A 21,799-nucleotide genomic window follows, 5' to 3' on the forward strand; every position below is an offset into this window, starting at 1 on the left:
AAAAATTAAAAACATATAAAAATGAATATGAACTCTTAATGACAAAAGAGCAATGCTTCTCAAACTTTAATATACATATTAAAGATTTATTTATTTATTTGAGAGGGAGGGAGAGAGAGAGAACAGGAGTGAGGCCCGGAGGGAGAGGGAGAGAGAATCTCAGGCAGACTCAGTACTGAGCATGGAGCCTGACATGGGGCTCAATCTCATGACATTGAGATCAGAACCTGAGCTGAAACCAAGAGTCGGGGTCTTAACCAACTGTGGCACCACAGCACCCCACCTTGAAGGCTAAACTGGGAATCCAATACCATGTCCAGTAGAATACCGTATCTAAGACAAAGTGCATCTCCTGTTCTCTCATGTAGAATTTTGGAACAAAATTGAATTATAAATTAGGAATTGTTTGTGATCATATTTTTTAAAACTTACACTGATTATGAGGGCATCTAGACCTCCCTTTCCTGGTGGGAGTATGCTGCATTTTTTTAGCTCTTATAGTTAACTACTATCCAATAGTGACTAATAAATAAGATATGTTGAGATAAAATAAAATATATGGGATGCACTCAAGTATGTATTTTTTTTTCAAAAGAGGGATTTTTTTCTTTTTCTTAACTCCTCTTGGGTGTGCTCGTGCCTTGTTGCCACAAGTTTGTTTTACAATCTTGGGACAAATCGAAGAACTTGCCTGGACCTCAGTTTCCTTGACTATATGGTGAAAAGGGCTGTAGTAAAGTGTATAACTTCTGTGATCTCTTCAACCTTTTAAATTATGTGTCCATGCTATGGGTTCTAGAGACGTAGCATTTTTCTTAAATCACAGTGATCTAAACTTATAAAATGATTTGCTGAGTGGATGTTGAACTAATCATAATCCTTGCACTAATGGTCAGTTGAGGGAGAAATAGTTCATGTTATAACTTTTCCATTTCAATTTATGGTTATGAATGAGAGGAAGGCTTTGGAGTCAAACGGTTGGTTTGAAGCCTAGCCTTACCACTTGGTAGCTGTGTGACACTGGGCGAGTTTTTCAAGCTTGAATAGATTGCGGTACATAGCAAGTGCTTTGTAAATGATAGCTATTACTATATCTTTAAGTAGAATATCTACCCACCTGCATGAATACTCATGTCATTTGCATTTCCCTCTAAATGCTGCAAGCAATCTTAAAGCACCCATATGATTTTTATAGGGCACAGAAATATGTTTTGCTAATGTTTAAAAATGATAGCTATTTTCTAAGCTTTATTTCAGAAATTAAAATTAATATTTTAATGCATCTTCCATTATTACATTTTCTGGATTAAACCTATTATTCCTGCTATTCAACAAATCCAAAAACTTTTTCCTATAAAATATGAAGACTATAGCTTAGATTTCCAGGGAGGTTGTTGCTAAAAAGTTAACAAATCAATAAACCCTAAAAGGAAAATAGCAGAAACAAAACATTTTGTGTTAAGCATTGAATCTAAAAACACGATTCAGAGGTAGGCAGAATCTCAGTATTTTTTGAGATTGTAGTCTTGGTATGGTATACAAACAATTTTATAAAAACTACAAACAATTGAGGCAGGGAATAGGTGTTATTTTCTATGCCAAATATGGGCAAATTCTTCCTTTAGCGCTTAGTATAAAGCCAAAAATTACCATCAGACTCTAGTGTATCTTGAGATAAACAAAAATTTGACACTCTTGTTTATCATGTCAAAAGCAGAATTTGACGCCTTTGCTTTGGTATATAAGCCAGTACTCTTTGTATCTAATGAAAAGTTCTAGGCGTATACCTGATATGTGTTTACTTTCTTTTAGAAATGTTTTTGTGTGCATGTTTTCTTTTTACCATTTATTAATTATCATAAGTTATATGAAATTTTCTTTTCAAAATTTTATTATTCTTTTAAGTATTTTTATGATTATGAAAGCAATTAGCTAATTACTGATAGATTTATGTCTATCAGATTATGACAATATCAGATTATGTCTATTTCCCATGGGAATGTATACTTAATAAAGGGAGGGTGATCATTGCTTTATATAATATGTTATAAATCTGTTTCTCTTCTTAATGTGTTTCCTGTCATTAGCTGCTTTTCTACCTAGTCACCTTAATGTTTAATGACTCATGTGGCTGTGCCATAATTTATCAGTTGCCCAGTTAAATATTTATATTGCCTCTAATTTTTCATAATTAAAAACAGTTCTTCAGATGCCACCTGGGTGGCTCAGTGGGTTAAGCCTCTGCCTTCGGCTCAGGTCATGATCTCATGGTCCTGGGATCAAGCCCCACATCAGGCTCTCTGCTCAGCAGGGAGCCTGCTTTCTCCTCTCTCTCTCTGCCTGCCTCTCTGCCTACTTGTGATCTCTCTCTCTGTCAAATAAATAAATAAATTAAAATCTTTAAAAAACAAAACAGTCCTTCAATGCACATCCTTTTAAAACCTAATTTTAGCAAATTTGCAGATTTTCAAATTGCAAATCCAAAGGTATACTTTCTTGTATTAAAGTAAAGGTATTACTTTCTTCTGTAAAGTTACTTTTTTCTGTAAAGTAAAGGTATTACTTTCTTGCTACTAAAGTGTGCAAATTCAGTCCTCATCAATAATAGGTATTATCATTTAAAAATATTTCTAAATTGCTCAGTGAGAAAGAGTATGTTATTATTTTTACTTGCATTTTTTAAAATTTATTTTTTATTTATTTTCAGCATAACAGTATTCATTATTTTTTCACCACACCCAGTGCTCCACGTAATCCATGCCCTCTATAATACCCACCACCTGGTACCCCAACCTCCCACCCCCCTGCCAATTCAAACCCCTCAGATTGTTTTTTAGAGTCCATAGTCTCTCATGGTTCACCTCCCCTTCCAATTTCCCCCAACTCCCTTCTCCTCTCTAACTCCCCATGTCCTCCGTGCTATTTGTTATGCTCCACAAATAAGTGAAACCATATGTAATTGACTCTCTCTGCTTGCCTTATTTCACTCAGCATAATCTCTTCCAGTCCCATCCATGTTGCTACAAAAGCTGGGTATTCATCCTTTCTGATGGAGGCATAATACTCCATAGTGTATATGGACCACATCTTCCTTATCCATTCATCCGTTGAAGGGCATCTTGGTTCTTTCCACAGTTTGGCGACCGTGGCCATTGCTGCTATAAACATTGGGGTACAGATGGCCCTTCTTTTCACGACATCTGTATCTTTGGGGTAAATACCCAGGAGTGCAATTGTAGGATCATAGGGAAGTTCTATTTTTAATTTCTTGAGGAATCTCCACACTGTTCTCCAAAGAGGCTGCACCAACTTGCATTCCCACCAACAATGGAAGAGGGTTCCCCTTTCTCCATATCCCTTCCAAGACATGTTGTTTCCTGTCTTATTAATTTTGGCCATTCTAACTGTTTTTATATTTTTGATTTCCAGTGAGTTTAGACAGTTTTTATATATCAAGCATTTATATTTCTTTTTGTACATGCAACTGACTTTTTGTGTTTTTTGTCTATTTTAGTACTTGTCTTTTTCTTTTTGACATATGAGAAAATAATTTTCCCAGCCTACCATTTGTTTCTAGTGAGTTTTTACCTTTTATCTTAACAATTAGAAGTTTTGATTTTTAAAAATTTGCTCCCAAATCTATAAACTTTTTCCTTTGTTCTCTGCTTTTGTCATCAGATGTTTTTAAAAGTCCTTCCTACCCAAATATTTATGTTTCTACATGTAAATATCTAATCCATTTGGGATTTATTTTGGTGTACGTTTGAGATAGAAATCTAATTTAAAAAATGAGTGTCCAGTTTCTTCATCATTTATTGCATAATCTATACCTTCTCCACTGAATTAAAATGCCATATCCTACGTAAAATTATTACATGTACTTGGACTTGTTCACAGATAAATCTATTTCTTTGTCATGCCACATATTATAACAGCTGTATAATATGACTTTATATGCAGTAGTGTAAACCCTCTCCCATTTTTCTTATTCGTCAAATGTTTTTGATTAGTTTCTCATTTTTTCAAATGGAATTTAGAATCCTTTTTCCATTGATTCAGCAAATACTCACTGAGTGGACATTTTGTTGTAGGTGTTGTGCATCATGTTGGGATTGTTGTAGAAACTAAAACAAACAGTCCCTGCTAGTTTGGTGCTGAAATTTCAGTTCCAAAGAATCTACTTGAAATTCTGGTGAAGATTGTGTTAGTCTTACAAAATAATTTGGATGAGAATGGAATTTTCATAGTGTTCAACTTTTCTTTATAGATAATTTTTAAGTCCTTTAGATTTTTATTTAAGACTTTATGTCTAAAAAAAAAAAGACTTTATGTCTTAGGAATGTTTGGAAAATACATTTAAGGTGTATATATATATATATGCATATATATAAATTTGATATTTATAATGTCTCATATCAATTGTTATATTAATGAGATCCTTATTTAATATATTGCTTGGTATAAAGGAATTTATTTTCTTAGTATAATTATGTTTTTAAATTTCTACCCATTATACTCTTGATTCACATAAATTTGTTGTATGGATAGTCATATTCTATGCTGATAATAATAATTTTCACTTTTTTAAAAGATTTTATTTATTTGAGAGAGAGAGAGTGAGAGAGAGCATGAGAGGGGAGAAGGTCAGAGGGAGAACAGACTCCCCATGGAGCTGGGAGCCTGATGTGGGACTTGAACCTGGTTCTCAGGGATCATGACTTGAGCTGAAGGCAGTTGCTCAACCAACTGAGCCACCCAGGCACTCTAATTTTCACTTCTTTATGATAATCATACATCGATCATTTCTCTTGAGTTGTATCAGCTAAAAGTTCTGCAAAAATGTTAAATTGTTCTAATAACCAGTATTCCTATTTTTTTGTGTTTGCCTGAACCTAAAGGTAATGCTTCTATAGTTTTATTACTTACTTTATTAGAATTAATTAATTAGGTGCTGATTGTTGTCTTGAGGGAGAATTTCTTTCTTATGTTAATGTAACACTTATATTCAAGAATATTTAGGGTGTATCAATGCCAGTTTTGATTGAAGTTTTATCAGATTTCTTTACGGTTGTTTCTTGAGATAATCATAGATTCTTCTACAGTCTATTGGTACTCTATTAATTTCTCAATATTGAGAAATCTTTACTTCTTAATATTTCTCAAATAATGTCTAGTATTCCTGAGATAAAGACATAAAGTATATTTAAAACAAGTTGAGATGATGATTATGATGGTAATGATTTTGCTGACCACCTACCATAGAAATTCAAGTAACTTTAGAAGTTCTTCAACTAATTGTGTACATTTATCAGAAGAAACAACGGTGCTTTGGACTTAGAAATGTAGTTTTTAAAGTAGTCTTGTAATTTCAAGCCTGAACAAAGTTTCTCTTTTCACCTGAATTTTCTGTCATGATCTGAATATCAGGCAGATTTTCCTTTTTCTAGAAGCATCTGGCCCTGTCCAAGGTATGCAGGTAGAACAGAAATGATGAAAGAATTTAGACTCCTCTACAGTGATTTGAGCTTTGGTATGGAGGATCCTTATGGAAGACCAGATATGGCTCCCAGCAGGTCTTTTCAGTCTTCTTAAATTTCCCCTGGAAGGCTGATCTGAATTGAGACTCACGCTTATTCCCACCAGGAATGCAATCACTTGGGTATCTAACTTGACCCTCTTTACCTAAATAGTCTAAACTCACACTGTTCTGACCTGCATCCCCCTGAGCAGATGCTGCCTATGGCGGTGGCAGGATATGGACCAGGAAAATTGCTGAAGGAATCTCTAGCCTCTGCCAGGTGACTCCTCAGACTCAAATCATATAAACAGAGATGTTAGCACTTGAGGGGACCTTCAAGATTACCTTGCCCCCACTTGGTTTGTCAGTGGGGAAAATGTCCAGAGAAAGGAAGAGACTAAGGTGACACAGATAGTGTAGGTAATGTAGATAGGAACTTGGGTTTCATGACTCTGAATTTCATTGTTGTGCTAGCTTAAAAATAGATATTCAGGCTTCTGTTATCTAAGTGAAACATTAAGTGAATTGCATCTTGGTTTGTGTCATAAAATATGTAATAAACATGTAATAATAAAAACAATAAACATGTGATAAACAATATAATGAAACGTAATCAAATTTTCAAATAAATTTATGTTGCTCCTTATGACATTCGAAGCTCAGTTGGCTTCCACTATTCTTTTTGGTGGAAAATTGGGAAATTTCTTTAGTCCCAGAATAGTCCAAACCATGAAGTATACAAAGCTTTCACATACCAAGAATAGAGGACTTTGTTATTCCTAGTCATTTATAGGGATGATTTTTTTTTTAAGATTTATTTATTTGACAGAGAGAGATCACAAGTAGACAGAGGCAGGCAGAGAGAGAGAGAGAGAGAGAGAGAGAAGCAGGCTCCCTGATGAGCGGAGAGCCCGACGCAGGACTCGATCCCAGGACCCCAAGATCATGACCTGAGCCTAAGTCAGCGGCTTAACCAACTGAGCCACCCAGGTGCCCCAAGGGATGAGTTTTTTTTTTTTAAAGGACTCTGTTTCAGAAACCAAGCTTGTTACTGTCATTTTCCTTCTTTAAAAAAAAAAAATCAGATGTTATCTGTAAGTAGTTCCATTGTAAATATTAGAGAACATGCTGCTTCAAACAGATTAGGGAAAATACTGTTGAGGGGAGGGTTGAAGTGCTGACTTTGTCCTTGAATGTTGACAGTTCTATGTCGTGGTGAGATTTATATTGGTTTGCTATTTGCAGATGATCCTATTGTATTGACATTTTTCTCTACCAAAAATAAACTACATTTTTTTTTCTATGAATATGAACTCTCCCAAAGTAGTACTACTGATGTCTTTGTGGAATAGCCATTACTATTCAAAGAGAGCATGTCATCTTTTGGTTGAAGCAAGATGAAACTAATTCAGGACTGATATATGTAAAATAGATGCCTGAATCAGATTAAGACACATTTTACTTATTTTGTTAAAAACTGCAGCTGAATAAACCACTCACCAAGTAGATCTGTTGTGAAAGAGATGGCAGCTTATGGGAAAAATACACTGGCTAGACAGTGGCAGGGATGTAGTTCAAATTACTCAAGAGGAAGAACACTTAGGTACAGCTGTACATTTCTAATTCCAAAAACTCTATGTATAGCTCAACTGCCAAAATATTTCATGTATGTCATGATAATCAACTGAAAATATTTCATAAACCCTGCTATGTAGCTATAGTAGTGCTATGTAGATTGTTATTATGTAGGTCATTAGTAATGAACACACCATTCCAGAAACCACAGCTTTGCTCTATGGTCACTATTCACTTTTCAGTCAAAATACCCTATACAAAAAACGCATCTCCAAATGACTTTTGCTAGAATCAAAAATCTAATCTTAGGGGCGCCTGGGTGGCTCAGTGGGTTAAGCCGCTGCCTTCGGCTCAGGTCATGATCTCAGGGTCCTGGGATCGAGTCCCACATCGGGCTCTCTGCTCGGCAGGGGGCCTGCTTCCCTCTCTCTCTCTCTCTGCCTGCCTCTCCGTCTACTTGTGATTTCCCTCTGTCAAATAAATAAATAAAATCTTTAAAAAAAAAAAAATCTAATCTTATTTCAAAGCTCTAAGATATTGAAAGTAGTGTCAAGTGTTTTACATATGGTGTGGCCCTCTGTGTAGGCCTGTTTTAAATCCTCCTCTAAAAATGAGAATCCTTGTGTTGAAATTGTGGGGCCATTTGATGAAAGGGAAATGAAATCTAATTTCTTTGTTTTTCCTCTTTTCAGGAAGTCACCAAATCGGTCCAGCCTCTCTTACTGGGAAGAATCATAGCTTCCTATGATCCAGATAACAAGGAGGAACGCTCTATCGCGATTTACCTAGCCATAGGCTTATGCCTTCTCTTTGTCATGAGGACGCTGCTCCTGCACCCGGCCATTTTTGGCCTTCATCGTATTGGAATGCAGATGAGGATAGCTATGTTTAGCTTGATTTATAAGAAGGTAATGCTTTCTTGCACAGTCTCCGTGTTTTAAAATGTCTCAAACATCATGTTGATATACATGTGGGATAAACACAAGTCAATTTTGTATGCTTGTGAAGTAAATGGCAGCAATAATTAATGTTTCTACTTGGTAATTAATTCAGTTCATTTCAGCTAGTAATTATTGATCATCTTCTATAAACTGCCTATATTATAGATTTCATTTTTTAAAACTAGTCATGTCATCATTTTTTGGAATTTTTGGCTCCCCATTAAAATAATACTTACTGTCTGCATTAAAAAGTCATTGACAGGGGTGCCTGGGTGGCTCAGTGGGTTGAGCCTCTGCCTTCGGCTCAGGTCATGATCTCCGGGTCCTGGGATCGAGTCCCACATCGGGCTCTCTGCTCAGCAGGGAGCCTGCTTCCTCCTCTCTCTCTCTGCCTGCCTCTCTGCCTACTTGTGATCTCTCTCTGTCAAATAAATAAATAAAATCTTAAAAAAAAAAGTCCTTGACAAAATATTATCTTGTGGTAAAATGCCATGTATCATTACGTTCAATAATGAGTGTAGTATGCAATTGTTAGTGATAATCCAAGCACTAACAGTATCTACCTTAATTAATTGTGATACTCATCCACTATTTTATTTTGAGTTAGATTTTTGTCATCCTATGAATCCTGCAAATTTAAAAAAGTTTTGCAACAACACATGCATGGCAACCCTAAGATCCTTTTCTGCTTTTCTGTATGCATTTTCCAGTCAGAAGGCCAAGTTGCTGAAGCTTGATTTAGGTGAATGCAGATTAGACCTACCCATCTTACAAAAACAATTTAAGGTCATTTCAGTGATGTGTTTTCTAGACTATGTGTGACTGCTTGGCTCTACCAAGTCATTATAGAAATCTCTTTTGGTTGAATCATTTGGATATTGCTTTACCCTTCTTTTCTTTTTCTTCCCCCCAATGTGAAAACTTTATATACTTGGCTTATAAGGGACATGAATCTGAAATTACCTGGCAAATAACCCAGAACACTTCCATAATATAAATGCAAGGTCAGGTGTACTGTAAAACCTTGATAGTCATACTTTATTGTTCAAAATAGCCTTTTATGGAGGCAGAAGAAAAAAATGGAGTCCACAGTTTAATCAGATCACCTCAGCTACAATCTCCTCAGTTCACAAGTACCAGGAAAACATATGTAAAAAATCAACAAAAATTTTATTTTGATCCAGAAATTTTAGGTAAGTGAATAAATTATTAGGTATTACTTGGGAGGTAGAATTGCACGCATGAATATTAAAAGAAGTTCAATTCAGTCTAAAAAATATTTTTAAAAACTGCTTTTTATCATCATAATAAGTGATAGCTAACGATGTACATGACAAGCTTCTAAGTGAACTAGGTTTATTATTTCATTTATCTCCTCCAAAACTCTCTATGGTAGGAACTATTATCCCTGTTTTATGCATAAAATATTTTAAGAAACTAAGACCTAAAAAGTGTAGAGAATTGTGCAAAAACTTGAAAATTTCTGAAATGGATAAATCATAGTCCTTGATGTGGAGGATTTTCCAAATATTAGAGTGGAAAAGCACTGAAATAATATAGCAAGGCAAATTGTGTTATATAGGAGGAGAGAGGTATAAAGTACCCTGGGCTAAGGGGAGGAGAGATCAGAGAAGGAGCAGGTTAGTTTGTAAATAAGTCCATATATAACACTGAGCACAAATATAGCAATATATGTGCTTTCAGATCCAGAACACATTCACAAAAGGTTTGAAGCTATTTTATCTGTCCTTCTTTCTGTGTTATTACCTGGTTTATTTACCCCTCTGGGCACAATTATTGGCCTGCCTTGGAATCATCACCAGAAAATGCAGTTGTATCTTCATGTGGCTGTGGTTGGGTCCCTAAAGTGAGCCTAAAGTTAACTGGTTCCATATCTGACCAGCTCCATCCATATGGCAGGCAGCTACTAGCTCTAACAGTATCCCAGATTTTGTCCCGCAATGCTATTTTGCTTTGTTCTAAAGTCTGCAGCTATGATACATTCAAATTATATTTTAAATAATGAACCTAAATATATTATATAAATGTCAAATCACTATGTTTTACACCTGAAACTAAGACCGTATTGTATGTTAACTGTACCTCAATTAAAAATTAAGAAATACAAGAAAATAATGAATCTAAATACAAACTAAATTATCTTTACATGTGAATTTACCTGTGACTAGAAGATAGAGATAATTAAATGAACAGATATTTACTGAGGTGCTTACTCTACACATAGCTCCCTGGTAAGCCCTCTGGAGAACTCAGAATCACCTGAGACAGACAGTCTGTTACTGAATCATGTGTATTACAGCTCTATAGAATTTTCCCTGTCATCTGTTCTAATAGTGTTTTGAAATTAACTGCTTTGATTCCTTCTTCATCTGTGCTTACCTAAATGCTAGTCATTATTCCACACCCATCTTAAATTCTACCTCCTCAATAAAATCCAGATTTTCATAACCAGGTATGTGGACCTTCTCTTAACCACCCTATTAATATATACTCATTTATAGAAGTTTATGTATATAAATATAAATTAACTCATTCAATGTATCATGTGTGTGTACTAGGTTACCTTGAGGCAACCTATTGATATCTTTGTCTTCTCTCTGTCATGATCACCTAACTTCCCATTTTCACTTTAGACTTTAAAGCTGTCAAGCCGTGTTCTGGATAAAATAAGTATTGGACAACTTGTTAGTCTCCTTTCCAACAACCTGAACAAATTTGATGAAGTACGTACCTACTGATTTAATCTTTTCTGCATTATAGTTATAACTCATACAAGCCCAAGGGTTTTCCTGGGTCAGTTAACGGTGATATGGGGTTAAGTTATATACATCCCTACCTTGCCCATTTCTGCCATTGATGGTTGTTAGCAGAGCACCATTCTAGGGTTTCATAGTACCACCCAATGCAAAGACATCTTAGCTCACTGTGTATTTAATAAAGTTTTTCAAAATTCAAGTTTTATCAGATCTTGTTTCCTTTTAATACTTTAAATCAGTTATTTACTTTGGCTGAATATGATACTCTGAACAAGAATTCTTGTTCAGTGCTCTCTTATTACACAAATAAATGCAAGGTCTTTGAGGGTAGACCGTGTAGTGTGTTTTATTTGTCTTAGCATTCTCAGTATTTACAGATTGTTAAACCCACAGCAGGTGCTAAATAAGTTACTATTAAATTAAGCATGCATTTATTCTTAATATTTTGTCAGGTGATAGAGTTGATATACTGAGAGCCTTTGGAAACCCTTTTGCTCTTGCGTGTTTACACCATGGCTCTTGCATTAGTCAAACAGAAGTAAGTTATGAAAAATAAATCCCTGACATGATACTTAAGATAGTTCATCTTAAGCCCATTGAATAAAAATACACTGAAAGATGCAATGACTCGAAATTTGTTCCTTGGGAAATCCTAGTCTATTTGTAGAATGTTTAAGCACGTTGCTCTGTGAATGAATGCCTTGATGTTAGCATTTTGGGAACCATGATGTGTTTGATTATCTAAGTTCTCTGTGCTCACTCTCTCTCTCATCTAGGCTTGTTTGTCTGTCCATCACTGGTTTTCACTGTGATTTTATTTTCCAGGGACTTGCACTGGCACATTTTGTGTGGATTGCTCCTTTACAAGTGACGCTCTTGATGGGCCTGCTCTGGGATTTGTTACAAGCCTCTGCCTTCTGTGGTCTTGCTTTCCTCATAGTCCTCGCCCTTTTTCAAGCCGGGTTGGGGAGAATGATGATGAAGTACAGGTAGTAGCATTCTAGTTACATAGCTCGGAACAGTTTTAAATTAGATTTTCACAAAGTCTACTGTAGTAAATCCAGGACCGCTCTATTTACTGAACCGGGATCTACTTACTGGGTGTCACTGAAAAGGAATTATTTTAATGGTGTAAATAATATTCCCTATATCAACAGGGCATTTTTTTTGGTTTATCAGCCTATAGAATTTCTTTTTGAATATGTGAAGATTCAGTTCATTTATATAGATCATAAGGTTTAGGTAGAAGGGATAATGTGTATATGGGTGGGAATGCATGTTTTTGGATTGAGTTTCATAAGTTTTTCCTACTCTGGTTCATGGATCATCACACCAGAACCTTAGTTACTTTTTATTACAGAATAAATCAGTGATACCAGTGCAGTGTATGATAGAGGACTTCTAGAGTTTATCAGCTAGAAGGTGATAGAATGTATACAAATTTTGGAGTCTGTTAGCTCTTGGCTTGAATTCCAAGTCACTCTGCCTCACTGAGTCTCTGGTTTTTCATCTTTAAAATGGAGATAACCACTTTTCGTGGAGCACCATGAAGTGTCCTACACTGGGACAGTCTATGGAATGTGTCCAATAGTGTCTGGTACATAGAGGGCATTTACTAAAAGATAGCTATTATTTTTGTTATCCTCTATCAGATAGTAAAATAAATATCCACCTGTTTAATAAGAAGTATGGCCTTAAAAACAAAACTTTTGTAGTTCTTAGTGACAATTTGACTTGGTTTTACTAAGTATTTGATTGATTTACAGAGATCAGAGAGCTGGAAAGATCAACGAAAGACTCGTGATCACCTCAGAAATGATTGAAAATATCCAATCTGTTAAGGCATATTGCTGGGAGGAAGCAATGGAAAAAATGATTGAAAGCATAAGACAGTAAGTCCTTCTGATAATTTTAATATCATTAGCCAAAAATGTTTAATATTTTAAAAATGAGTATGTCACAGTGGACTTACTGACTTACTTCCAGTTTGTATTTGAAGTTTCTATCAATTGTTTTAAGCTATATCAATATTCATGCATCAATATTAAGTGGCATAAAGTCATTTTCATGGGCTATACTTTTATGTAGTTGGTAAAGTGTGTTATTTTTCATTACAAGAATATTTATGCCTTATAGAAGAATTTCCTATATGTGTTTCTAGCTACTTATTATACTTGCTTGACTAAAATAATGATTACGATGCTGGAGGGTGATTGAAACCTTAAATGAAACTACCAGAGTCATAACTGTATAATTCTGAACCGAATAAGTGGTTTTCTGTTACTCCATTTCACTTAACTTCTGTTACGGCTCATGAAAAATGAAAGAAACCCTTCTCTTCGGTTAAAATATCATATCATTGTTCTTCCTTAACCTAAGAGTAATAATGCAGGTAATATCCATAAATTGTGTTTCTAAAAACCTCATAATTGAGAGGTCAGCTGAAGCAACAAAGCCATCACCTGAGATAGAATCAGTACTTGGGGGTGCCTGGGTGGCTCAGAGGGTTAAAGCCTCTGCCTTTGGCTCAGGTCATGATCCCAGGGTCCTGGGATTGAGCCCCACATCGGGGTCTCTGCTCAGCGGGAAGCCTGCTTCCTCCTCTCTCTCTCTCTCTGCCTGCCTCTCTGCCTACTTGTGATCTCTGTCAAATAAAAAAAAAAAAAAAAAAAAAAAAAAAGAATCAGTACTTGGCACCTGTCTCTAGTCTTGTTTCACCTCAGATATCTTCTCTTTCACTGATCAGTAAAGATTATATCCAGCAAAAAAGTACAGCCCAGATTGAGATATGATTCCTGTGACAGTTTGGGGCACAATATAAATTAGGACATTTCTGCAGCCGTGAGACCATTTTTTTTTTTTTTTCAGTCAATGTCCATGTTCTACAAACTGCAGTCGAAAAGGATTCTAGGAGACTCAATGATAGACGTACTACTGTTGAAGACCAGATAATTTCAGGTCCTATAGCACAAGAGAGTTTCACAGAGAAAAAGTGTACAAGCAGAGTACCTTTTGGATGGTGTGAATATGGTTATGAGGAATTGGGGCTGCTGATACTGGTAGACAGTGCTAACTGAGCTGCAGGTGTGTGATTGGAACAACAAAAGAAATGCTGAAATATTAAGTCCTTTGCCATGTAAATAGAAAGAGTGAAAGAGTAAATATTTCCCAAACGTCATTGGTCACCTGTTTTTATTATGCCTTTCAAGACAAATCCAGGAAAGAAATTGTATTTTCTTTCCAGAAACATCCTTAAAGATCTTAGGGAGTTGTTTAGTCAGTTGAAGTTGTTTTTCTTATTAGCAGTTCTTCATCAGATTTATCCCCTTGGTCACTTCTGTGTCTGTAAGCACAGGCATACCAAGAAGGGGATGAGGAGTTGATCAGAAGATCCGGTTGCCTCAGACCTGAACTTAAACTCCTGGTCATTTTAGGTGTTGACTTTTCTTGACTTTGGTTTTTATTTTTCTTCCTCAAAAGATGAAATTCATCCTTTCTATTTCGTGTTTCTGTTTGACCAATTGTAATACCAAATGGTTGGTTGGAACGTGTATAATCTGGTTCTGTAATCTGGCATGAAATTGTTACCCAAAAAGGCTGGGAAGGGCTGACATAAATATGGGAAAACAAGAGTTGCTTGTACTCAAAAAAATAAAATGTGATATTCTGAAAGAAATTGCCAGGATATGTTCGAAGGGGTGATTACCTCAGCCTAGGCCCCTATTGAACTGGGCAGAGACTATGTAAAACTCCCTGGCAATCTGCTCCTTTACTGCTCTTCTGTAATAAAGCCACTTTCAAGTTCTTTTTTTTTTTTTTTTAAATAAGAAACTGATAAAATATTTTTATGACTCATAAAGTACAAGTGATTTTATTGTGGAGAATACTGCTTTCTATAAGTGATCCCTATAAATGTTCTTGAGTCCATTATTCTTTTCTTATCATACCACTTCTTCCATTTTCCTCAATGGTTTCTAACACATTTCAACAACAATTCTCATAAATTTGTGAACATTTTGGTGAACAGGGTTTTCTAGCATTTTATTAACATCAGCCTAGCCAATATTATTCTTTTTTTTTTCTGTTGAAGATTAAGGATCCTAGGCAGATTCTTAGTGCCAGGCCCTCTGCTGTGTTCTCATTTATCATGGCAACGTCTCTGCCTTGGAGATTGTGTGTTTCTCTTCTACACATGTGGATGTATGTAAGATGGCATAGCTATCACTGACAGAACCAGGAGTCAAACCCCAATGAGATTCCAAAATCCCAGTCTGCTTTCAGTGCCAAATGATTGAAATAAGAAGCCTTAGACCACATTAGAATGTGAATACTGTCTAGGTTGGGCACATGGAACTTAATTTCCTTTATCAGAGTGCTCAGGATTAGACTTTTTTTCAGACTAAAAAAAAAAAATATATATATATATATATATATTTATATATATATATTTATAGTATATATAGTATATATATATATATACTAAAAAAATATATATATATTTATATATATATATATATTTATAGTATATATAGTATATATATATATATACTAAAAAAAAAAAAATATATATATATATATTTTTTTTTCCCCCTGAATTCTACCACTTGAGAATGAGAACTTCTCTGAATTTTACAAATGTGTGAAACTAGCCCCCAGATGCCAGGCACAGCTCTTGTGTTGCTCTTCGCCACAGAACCCTCTGTTCTCTGTTCCTGGCTGCCTTTTTCCCAGCAAGAGCCGAAGAGGAGGATCATAACTGACTTTAATTTTTCTGGTCCTGGCAGAGTGCGGTGGAGGTTGAAGACAGCTTTGTTCTCTTATTACTGTCTGCTAGAGTACTGAATCCTCTTTGATATGTGTTAGAAAAAAAAAAAAAGTTCACATTTGCAGTTCAGACTAGAAGATCAGAAGTAAAAAATGATTGTTGCAAGGGCACCTGCCTGGCTCAGTCGGTGGAGTGTGTAATTCTTGATGGTGGGGTTCTGGGTTTGAGCTCCAGGATGGGTGTAGAGATTACTTAGAAATCAAATCTTTAAAAAGATGATTTTTGCAAGTAATTATACTAAAGTGAGAGAGAGGATAGAGTAGCTATTCTTTTCTAACTTTTCAAAAGCTACCTACAACAGAATTGCTTGGGTTCTAGTTTAAAACATGGATTCTGGAAGCCTATTGAAGACTCAGTCAGTATCTCTCAGTGGTGGGCCTGAGGCTGTATTTTAACAAGTTTCTCAGGTGATTTTCACCCATGCTAAGGTTTGAGAAACCACACCTTTGTTGCTTAGATGTTGTTTTCAGTTGTTCCCCAAAGCCAAGCTAGAATTTCTAAAATGTTAAGAATCCATTAGGAAATCACAAAGGAAAAATCACATTTTCCTTTATAACTCTTACAATGTTGTCCTCATTTCCACACTTAACTGCTTGAAACACCAACCAACAAATAAAAAATTGGAATCAAAGTCTTACTAATCTTACAAACTAATAATGAAATGATTAAAGATATTAACATATTGTTATCCTAACAATAGAAATAGTAATTGAGATTATGAATTATAATATAAAAATAATGTTTACAGGGGCACCTGGGTGGCTCAATGGTTTGGGCTGCTGCCTTCAGCTTGGGTCATGATCTCAGGGTCCTGGGATCGAGCCCCGCATCGGGCTCTCTGCTCCGCAGGAAACCTGCTTCCCTCTCTCTCTCTCTGCCTGCCTCTCTGCCTACTTGTGATCTCTGTCTGTCAAATAAATAAATAAAATCTTTAAAAAAAATAATGTTTACAGATATGATGTCCAAGACACTGGTGCATTCATTACCATCCCACTCTCAGAGAAGGTAACTGAGGCCCAGGGAGATTAAATAACTTGCCCAAAATCACACAGCTCATATAGGGTGGTGCTAGGAACAGAACACAGACAGAAAGCCTTGAGAGCATCTGGTCAGGTTTTTACATTCCAAGATGCCTGGTATTTGAAAAGTTAATAAGAATCCCAAATTTTATATATTTTTTTTTTTATAGAACAGAACTGAAACTGACCCGGAAGGCAGCCTATGTGAGATACTTCAATAGCTCAGCCTTCTTCTTCTCAGGGTTCTTTGTGGTGTTTTTATCTGTGCTTCCCTATGCACTGATCAAAACAATCGTCCTCCGAAAAATATTCACAACCATCTCATTCTGCATCGTTTTGCGCATGGCAGTCACTCGGCAATTCCCCTGGGCTGTACAAACATGGTATGACTCTCTTGGAGCAATAAACAAAATACAGGTAATGTACTTAACATTGCATCGTATGCAATGATTTTAGAACAGTTTTGAACTTTTATAGCAAGCACACTCTCTGGAAATGAAGTCTTGGTCTTGGGCTGGTTCGATGCACAGGATTTCCTATCTTGATATCTATGTGTGGTCTAATGAGACCTTGTGATGAAGCCCAATGAAATAAATGAAGGCCTGTGAGATTCTCTTAAATCAAAGAAGTTGAAGAAAATACTATTTCTGTATTCTGGAGAATTTTTTTTTAAGTAATCAACCAATAGATCAGTTCTAATGAACTTGGCGAATGTGCAAAAAATTGACCAGGAAGTTATAAAATATTCTAGCTAAAACTAAGAGTATTCACCTTAAACTTTTGAAAAAATTTTCAAAATACTTTCCAGAATGTAAGATAGATGAGAATGGCATTTTATGTCACACGCTGGCAATGCTGATGTAGCTGGTAGCTTGGAAGAGAAGTTCTAAAGCCCTCAGGTGATTATACCCAGTATATGGAAAGCTAATTGAATTACTAGCATGAATTTCTGTGTGGTTATAATTTTTATAATTAATGTGCAGATCAAAAATGTATTATTATACTTTTTTGATATTCATTTAAATATTTAACCAGGAAAAAAATCACTGTGATAGAAGGAAAAATGAGGGTGCAGCATGAGCCACTTTTAGGTCATTCTGCCATTATGTAATCTTGGCCAGACTTTGCCAGTGGTTGCCCATGGACCTAATTTTGGGCTTGAAACTGTTTCTACTTGATCTTTAAATTAAAAACAAACAACCTATTTGCATTAGTTGCGAGCATTTAAAAGTTGGGGGATGTTACATATACAATAAATTTTATCTTCTTTTGAAGAATTGGAATATGTAGGAACTGGGTCCTCTTTCCTTAAAAACTGTGGCAACTCCTCCCTCTCTAGTTCTACACAGTCTCTACTCAGGCACCCTCCTTAAGTTTATCTTCTTGAAAATATGTGAGTTTGAGATCTCCGAGTTAGACTAATTGGAGAATGTAGTTCAAAACCATAGCAGCCCTTGGACTAATCTTATTTCGTCTGTTAACCCTTCTCAAGTGAGAGAGAGAGAGAGAGAGAACATGAACATACATACAGACTCAAAGAGAGAACACGACAAAGACCGGGAGAGTCAGTGAACAGGAACACCGGCAGAGAAACAAAACAGAGAAGAAGAGAGAAACCAAAACAGAGATAGTGAGTGAGAGAAGACTAGAGGAGAAAAAGCAAAAGTGAGGCAAGGAGCAGGCTGTCCTCTATACCTGCTGCAGTGAGAACTTCAGGATATAGCCACTTAATTCTTCCTGACACTCCCACCTTTCCTCCTAGAACCCTACCAATGTCTAATAAAGCCCTTCTTTTAGAGTCAAGGTTCTGATGCTTTCAAATCAGTTATATCAGATCTTCATACGTTTACGTAACCCAGAGAAGTGATGCTGTCGATGCTTCTAATAAGGAGGGTGTTGCAGATGTGAAGACGTTAGCTTTCTGTCTGTCCTAATGTTGAATTGAGGTACATTGGTGGGTAACTCAGGGAGGCCTTATAAATTTATCACTCAGGTTCATATGTAAGAATGGAAGGAAGAATCAGTTGTGTGTTACAATCTAATGTATAATACCAGTTTTATAAAATAGCACACGTTTTAAAAGTGCCTTTCAAATGTAATAAATCCAAGTGCTTGGCAAATTAACTTTAGAACATTGTGAACAATTATTTTATTAAGAAGTAATTTCTAATATATTCAGTAATCTTCATAAAATCCAAATACAGAATACAGAATCATCAGAGTGTAAAATAGGTGTAATAATGCAGTAATGCTATTCTAGTTCTACAATATGTTTTTGCCTTCTTTTGTAAACAGGATTTCTTACAAAAGCAGGAGTATAAGACGTTGGAATATAACTTAACAACTACAGAAGTAGTGATGGAGAATGTAACAGCCTTCTGGGAGGAGGTCAGAATTCTTTCTTTAATTGTTTGCTCTAAATACTTCAACATTTTCTCCTTTGTGAATCTGGTTTTCATCCTAATAGATAAGAAAGTTAGAATGATAATTGAACTTGTAGCTCTGGGAGGGAAGCTGCTACTTTTCCTCGATCAATTACGATTGGGAAGTGATGCCAGCCTCATAGGTTTGGGAGCTCAGCAAGAGCAGGGCGTGAATTCTAGCTCTGCCATTTCTTCTGTGTGTAATCAATATCAAATTACTTGTGGAGAACTTGGTTCTCCAGCCATAAAATGAAATATTAATATTTCCCTTGCAACCAGTGCCTGGTTTCTTGCAAGTTTGTTGTGAAGCATGAAGCGTGAAGTGCTCAGCAGAGTACCATGCACATAATAGTTCCTCAAGAAATGCTCCTTTCTGTTTTGTCATTTTCCTGTCCAGCGTGCTTGCAACATAGTGGTCTACATAAAGATGTTGGAAAGACACATACCTGTGTTATTTTCTATTTTTACTTATTTCCATTCCCTCTTAAAAATTCTCTTATATATCTCCAAGTCAGAAAAATATTATCAAGGATATTCAGCCTCTCAAGAAGGAATATTTGATGATTGAGAACAACTCTTGAGTTCCTATTATCATTTATATCTGTTGAGTAAAGATAGGAGTTTATGAAACCACTATCCTATTTCTACATTTTCCAAAATATCTGAAACTGGTTTTATTTATATAAGCTGCTTGATAGCCAGGACTACACTTTACTTCATTTCTGAAGATACAGATTAGAGAATAATTCTTTATCTGCTTAGCAAAATTGTTTGTGGGAAAGTGTCATGTCAGAAAGGGATCAGATTGATTTTACTTCTTTGTTTTTAGGAGTTTCAAAGGCCATTCTAGGCATGACGGGAAAATAAGAAGTTTAACATTTCCCCCCACCCCCAATTTCAGACAAAATTGTTTCCCTGCTTGCTGTGAAAATCTTCCATTTCCCTCTTCTTCCATCTTATAAAATAGGTGGCATGTTCAGAACCTTACTCTGTGCCAAGACCTAGGATAAGTGCTTTAAACGTGTTGTTTCATTTAATTCACTTAACATTCCCGTGACCTAAGTAATTTACTGATAACAAAATGGAAGCTAAGAAAGGCTAAGTTCCTGCTTCAGCTCACACACCTGTCAGAAACTGAAGCCAGAATTTGGACCCAGAAGTCATAGTCTACAATCCATTCACCCGACTGTTGCTTCCCATCTGGCTATATCCTTGTCCTTCAGTCTTTATCACCTGCCAAACTCCGGATACTTTTTGATCATATTTGCTCAGGATAGTGGTGCTTGTTTGCAAATGTTACACTCTGAAATCTTGTTCCCAGCCCAGAATTTCCTAACCGTTCAGCTCTGTCTCTAAATCCTACCTGTACTGTAGTCTTTCAGGTTCAAGGTTTCTAGTTTCTTCAGTGCTCCCTTTGGACCCTGCCTGTTTGAACATCTGCTTATTCCAAGACCAGTCTTTTCAGTTCTTCTACAGCTCTCTCAATTCCACTTTCCTTCCACTGAATCCTTTGCTGCAAAACATTACTTTATGGACCTTGGTGAAGTAGGTGTTGGGAAAAATAACACACCTCCGTCATTTGTAAGCTTTACACTGCTCTTGTTTCAACCTCAGTGGGGCTTGTAAACCTTCTTGGGAAATCTTTTCATTTGTCTTTAGTTAATTTTCTTTACCATTTCCCCAGAAGCTATTCCAGATTTTTACCACTTTCCTGAATCCCTACTTCTCTCATTATCTGCATGGCCTTTCCTCCTACGAAACAGAAAGAAAGGAGAAGCCATTATCATGTATGAATGCTTCTAGCTTCCTGTTCACCTTGGGAATTATGTGTTCCTCTTTCCTTCATGTCTACGAGAAAGACAGATGTTTCCCCCTGCCCTTGACTGAACTATTACGACCTTGCTTCATCTTCTTAGAAGAGGAGGCCAGCAGTCCTCTCTCTAGAGGCTTCAATGACTTCTTTCAACTGACTCCTTTTCCCATTCAAATATTTTCCAGTTTTTTAGAAAAAAGTCTTCTCTTGTTTTTGCCCACCCAGCTTCATCCTCCAAACCTTATTCCTCTCTCTGTCCCTGTGTTGCCACAATTGTTGTCATTTCCTCATCTTTCATGGGTTTCTCCCTACTGCAGTCTGGATTCTGCACTTGCCAACCCAAGAAAACAGTTCCTTTCTTCTTGAACTGATGACTTAGCTTTAGTGTAACCACTCTCTCCATATTATTTTATCCTCAGATCACAACTTCTACCTCTTCCCTGCTGCTTCCATGGTGATGGGCACTGGGTCCCACTTAGGTTTTCTTTTAGCATTTCATGCTCTCTCTGGGTGACTTCAAGCTCAGGGCCAACTGACATCAATGTGCTGATGGTCTTAAAGGCAAATTTATGGCCCCAGCTTCTTTCATTACTTCTTACATATATTTTTTGAATTTCCTGCATGCTCCTCAAGCACTTTACATTCACCACTCACCAAATTTGACACACCTGCCTCTTCCAGTGTATTTGCTATTACCTTTGCTGGTGTCACCATTCACCCAGTTACTCAAGGGGCAAGTCCTTGGTGAATTATATATGATTCCATACTCAGTCCAAACCTGGCAATGGGTAGAATTACTACTTACTTATTAGGAAGCTGAAACTTAGTTTAAACAACTGGAACAAAGATAACTAATTAGGGAAGAGCTAAAAGGTCAGCCTGTTTCTCTGACTCCAAAACCCTTTGCC

The 21,799-nt window shown here is 36.2% G+C and overlaps 1 protein-coding gene across 4 annotated transcripts in view; it reads left to right on the top strand.

Moving 5' to 3' along the window:
• Positions 1-21,799, top strand: part of CFTR (CF transmembrane conductance regulator) — a 169,500-nt gene that overhangs the window by 38,574 nt on the left and 109,127 nt on the right. For 3 of the 4 annotated variants that reach the window (XM_059171669.1, XM_059171668.1, XM_059171666.1), the window contains exons 4-9: positions 7,786-8,001; positions 10,689-10,778; positions 11,637-11,800; positions 12,578-12,703; positions 16,826-17,072; positions 18,951-19,043. In XM_059171669.1, the coding sequence (XP_059027652.1) occupies positions 7,786-8,001; positions 10,689-10,778; positions 11,637-11,800; positions 12,578-12,703; positions 16,826-17,072; positions 18,951-19,043 (936 nt within the window). The remainder of the gene's footprint in view (positions 1-7,785; positions 8,002-10,688; positions 10,779-11,636; positions 11,801-12,577; positions 12,704-16,825; positions 17,073-18,950; positions 19,044-21,799) is intronic. The other variant, XM_059171667.1, reaches the window with a different exon arrangement.

Source organism: Mustela lutreola, chromosome 4, assembly GCF_030435805.1.
Source record: "Mustela lutreola isolate mMusLut2 chromosome 4, mMusLut2.pri, whole genome shotgun sequence".
In the NCBI taxonomy this organism is placed as follows: Eukaryota; Metazoa; Chordata; class Mammalia; order Carnivora; family Mustelidae; genus Mustela; species Mustela lutreola.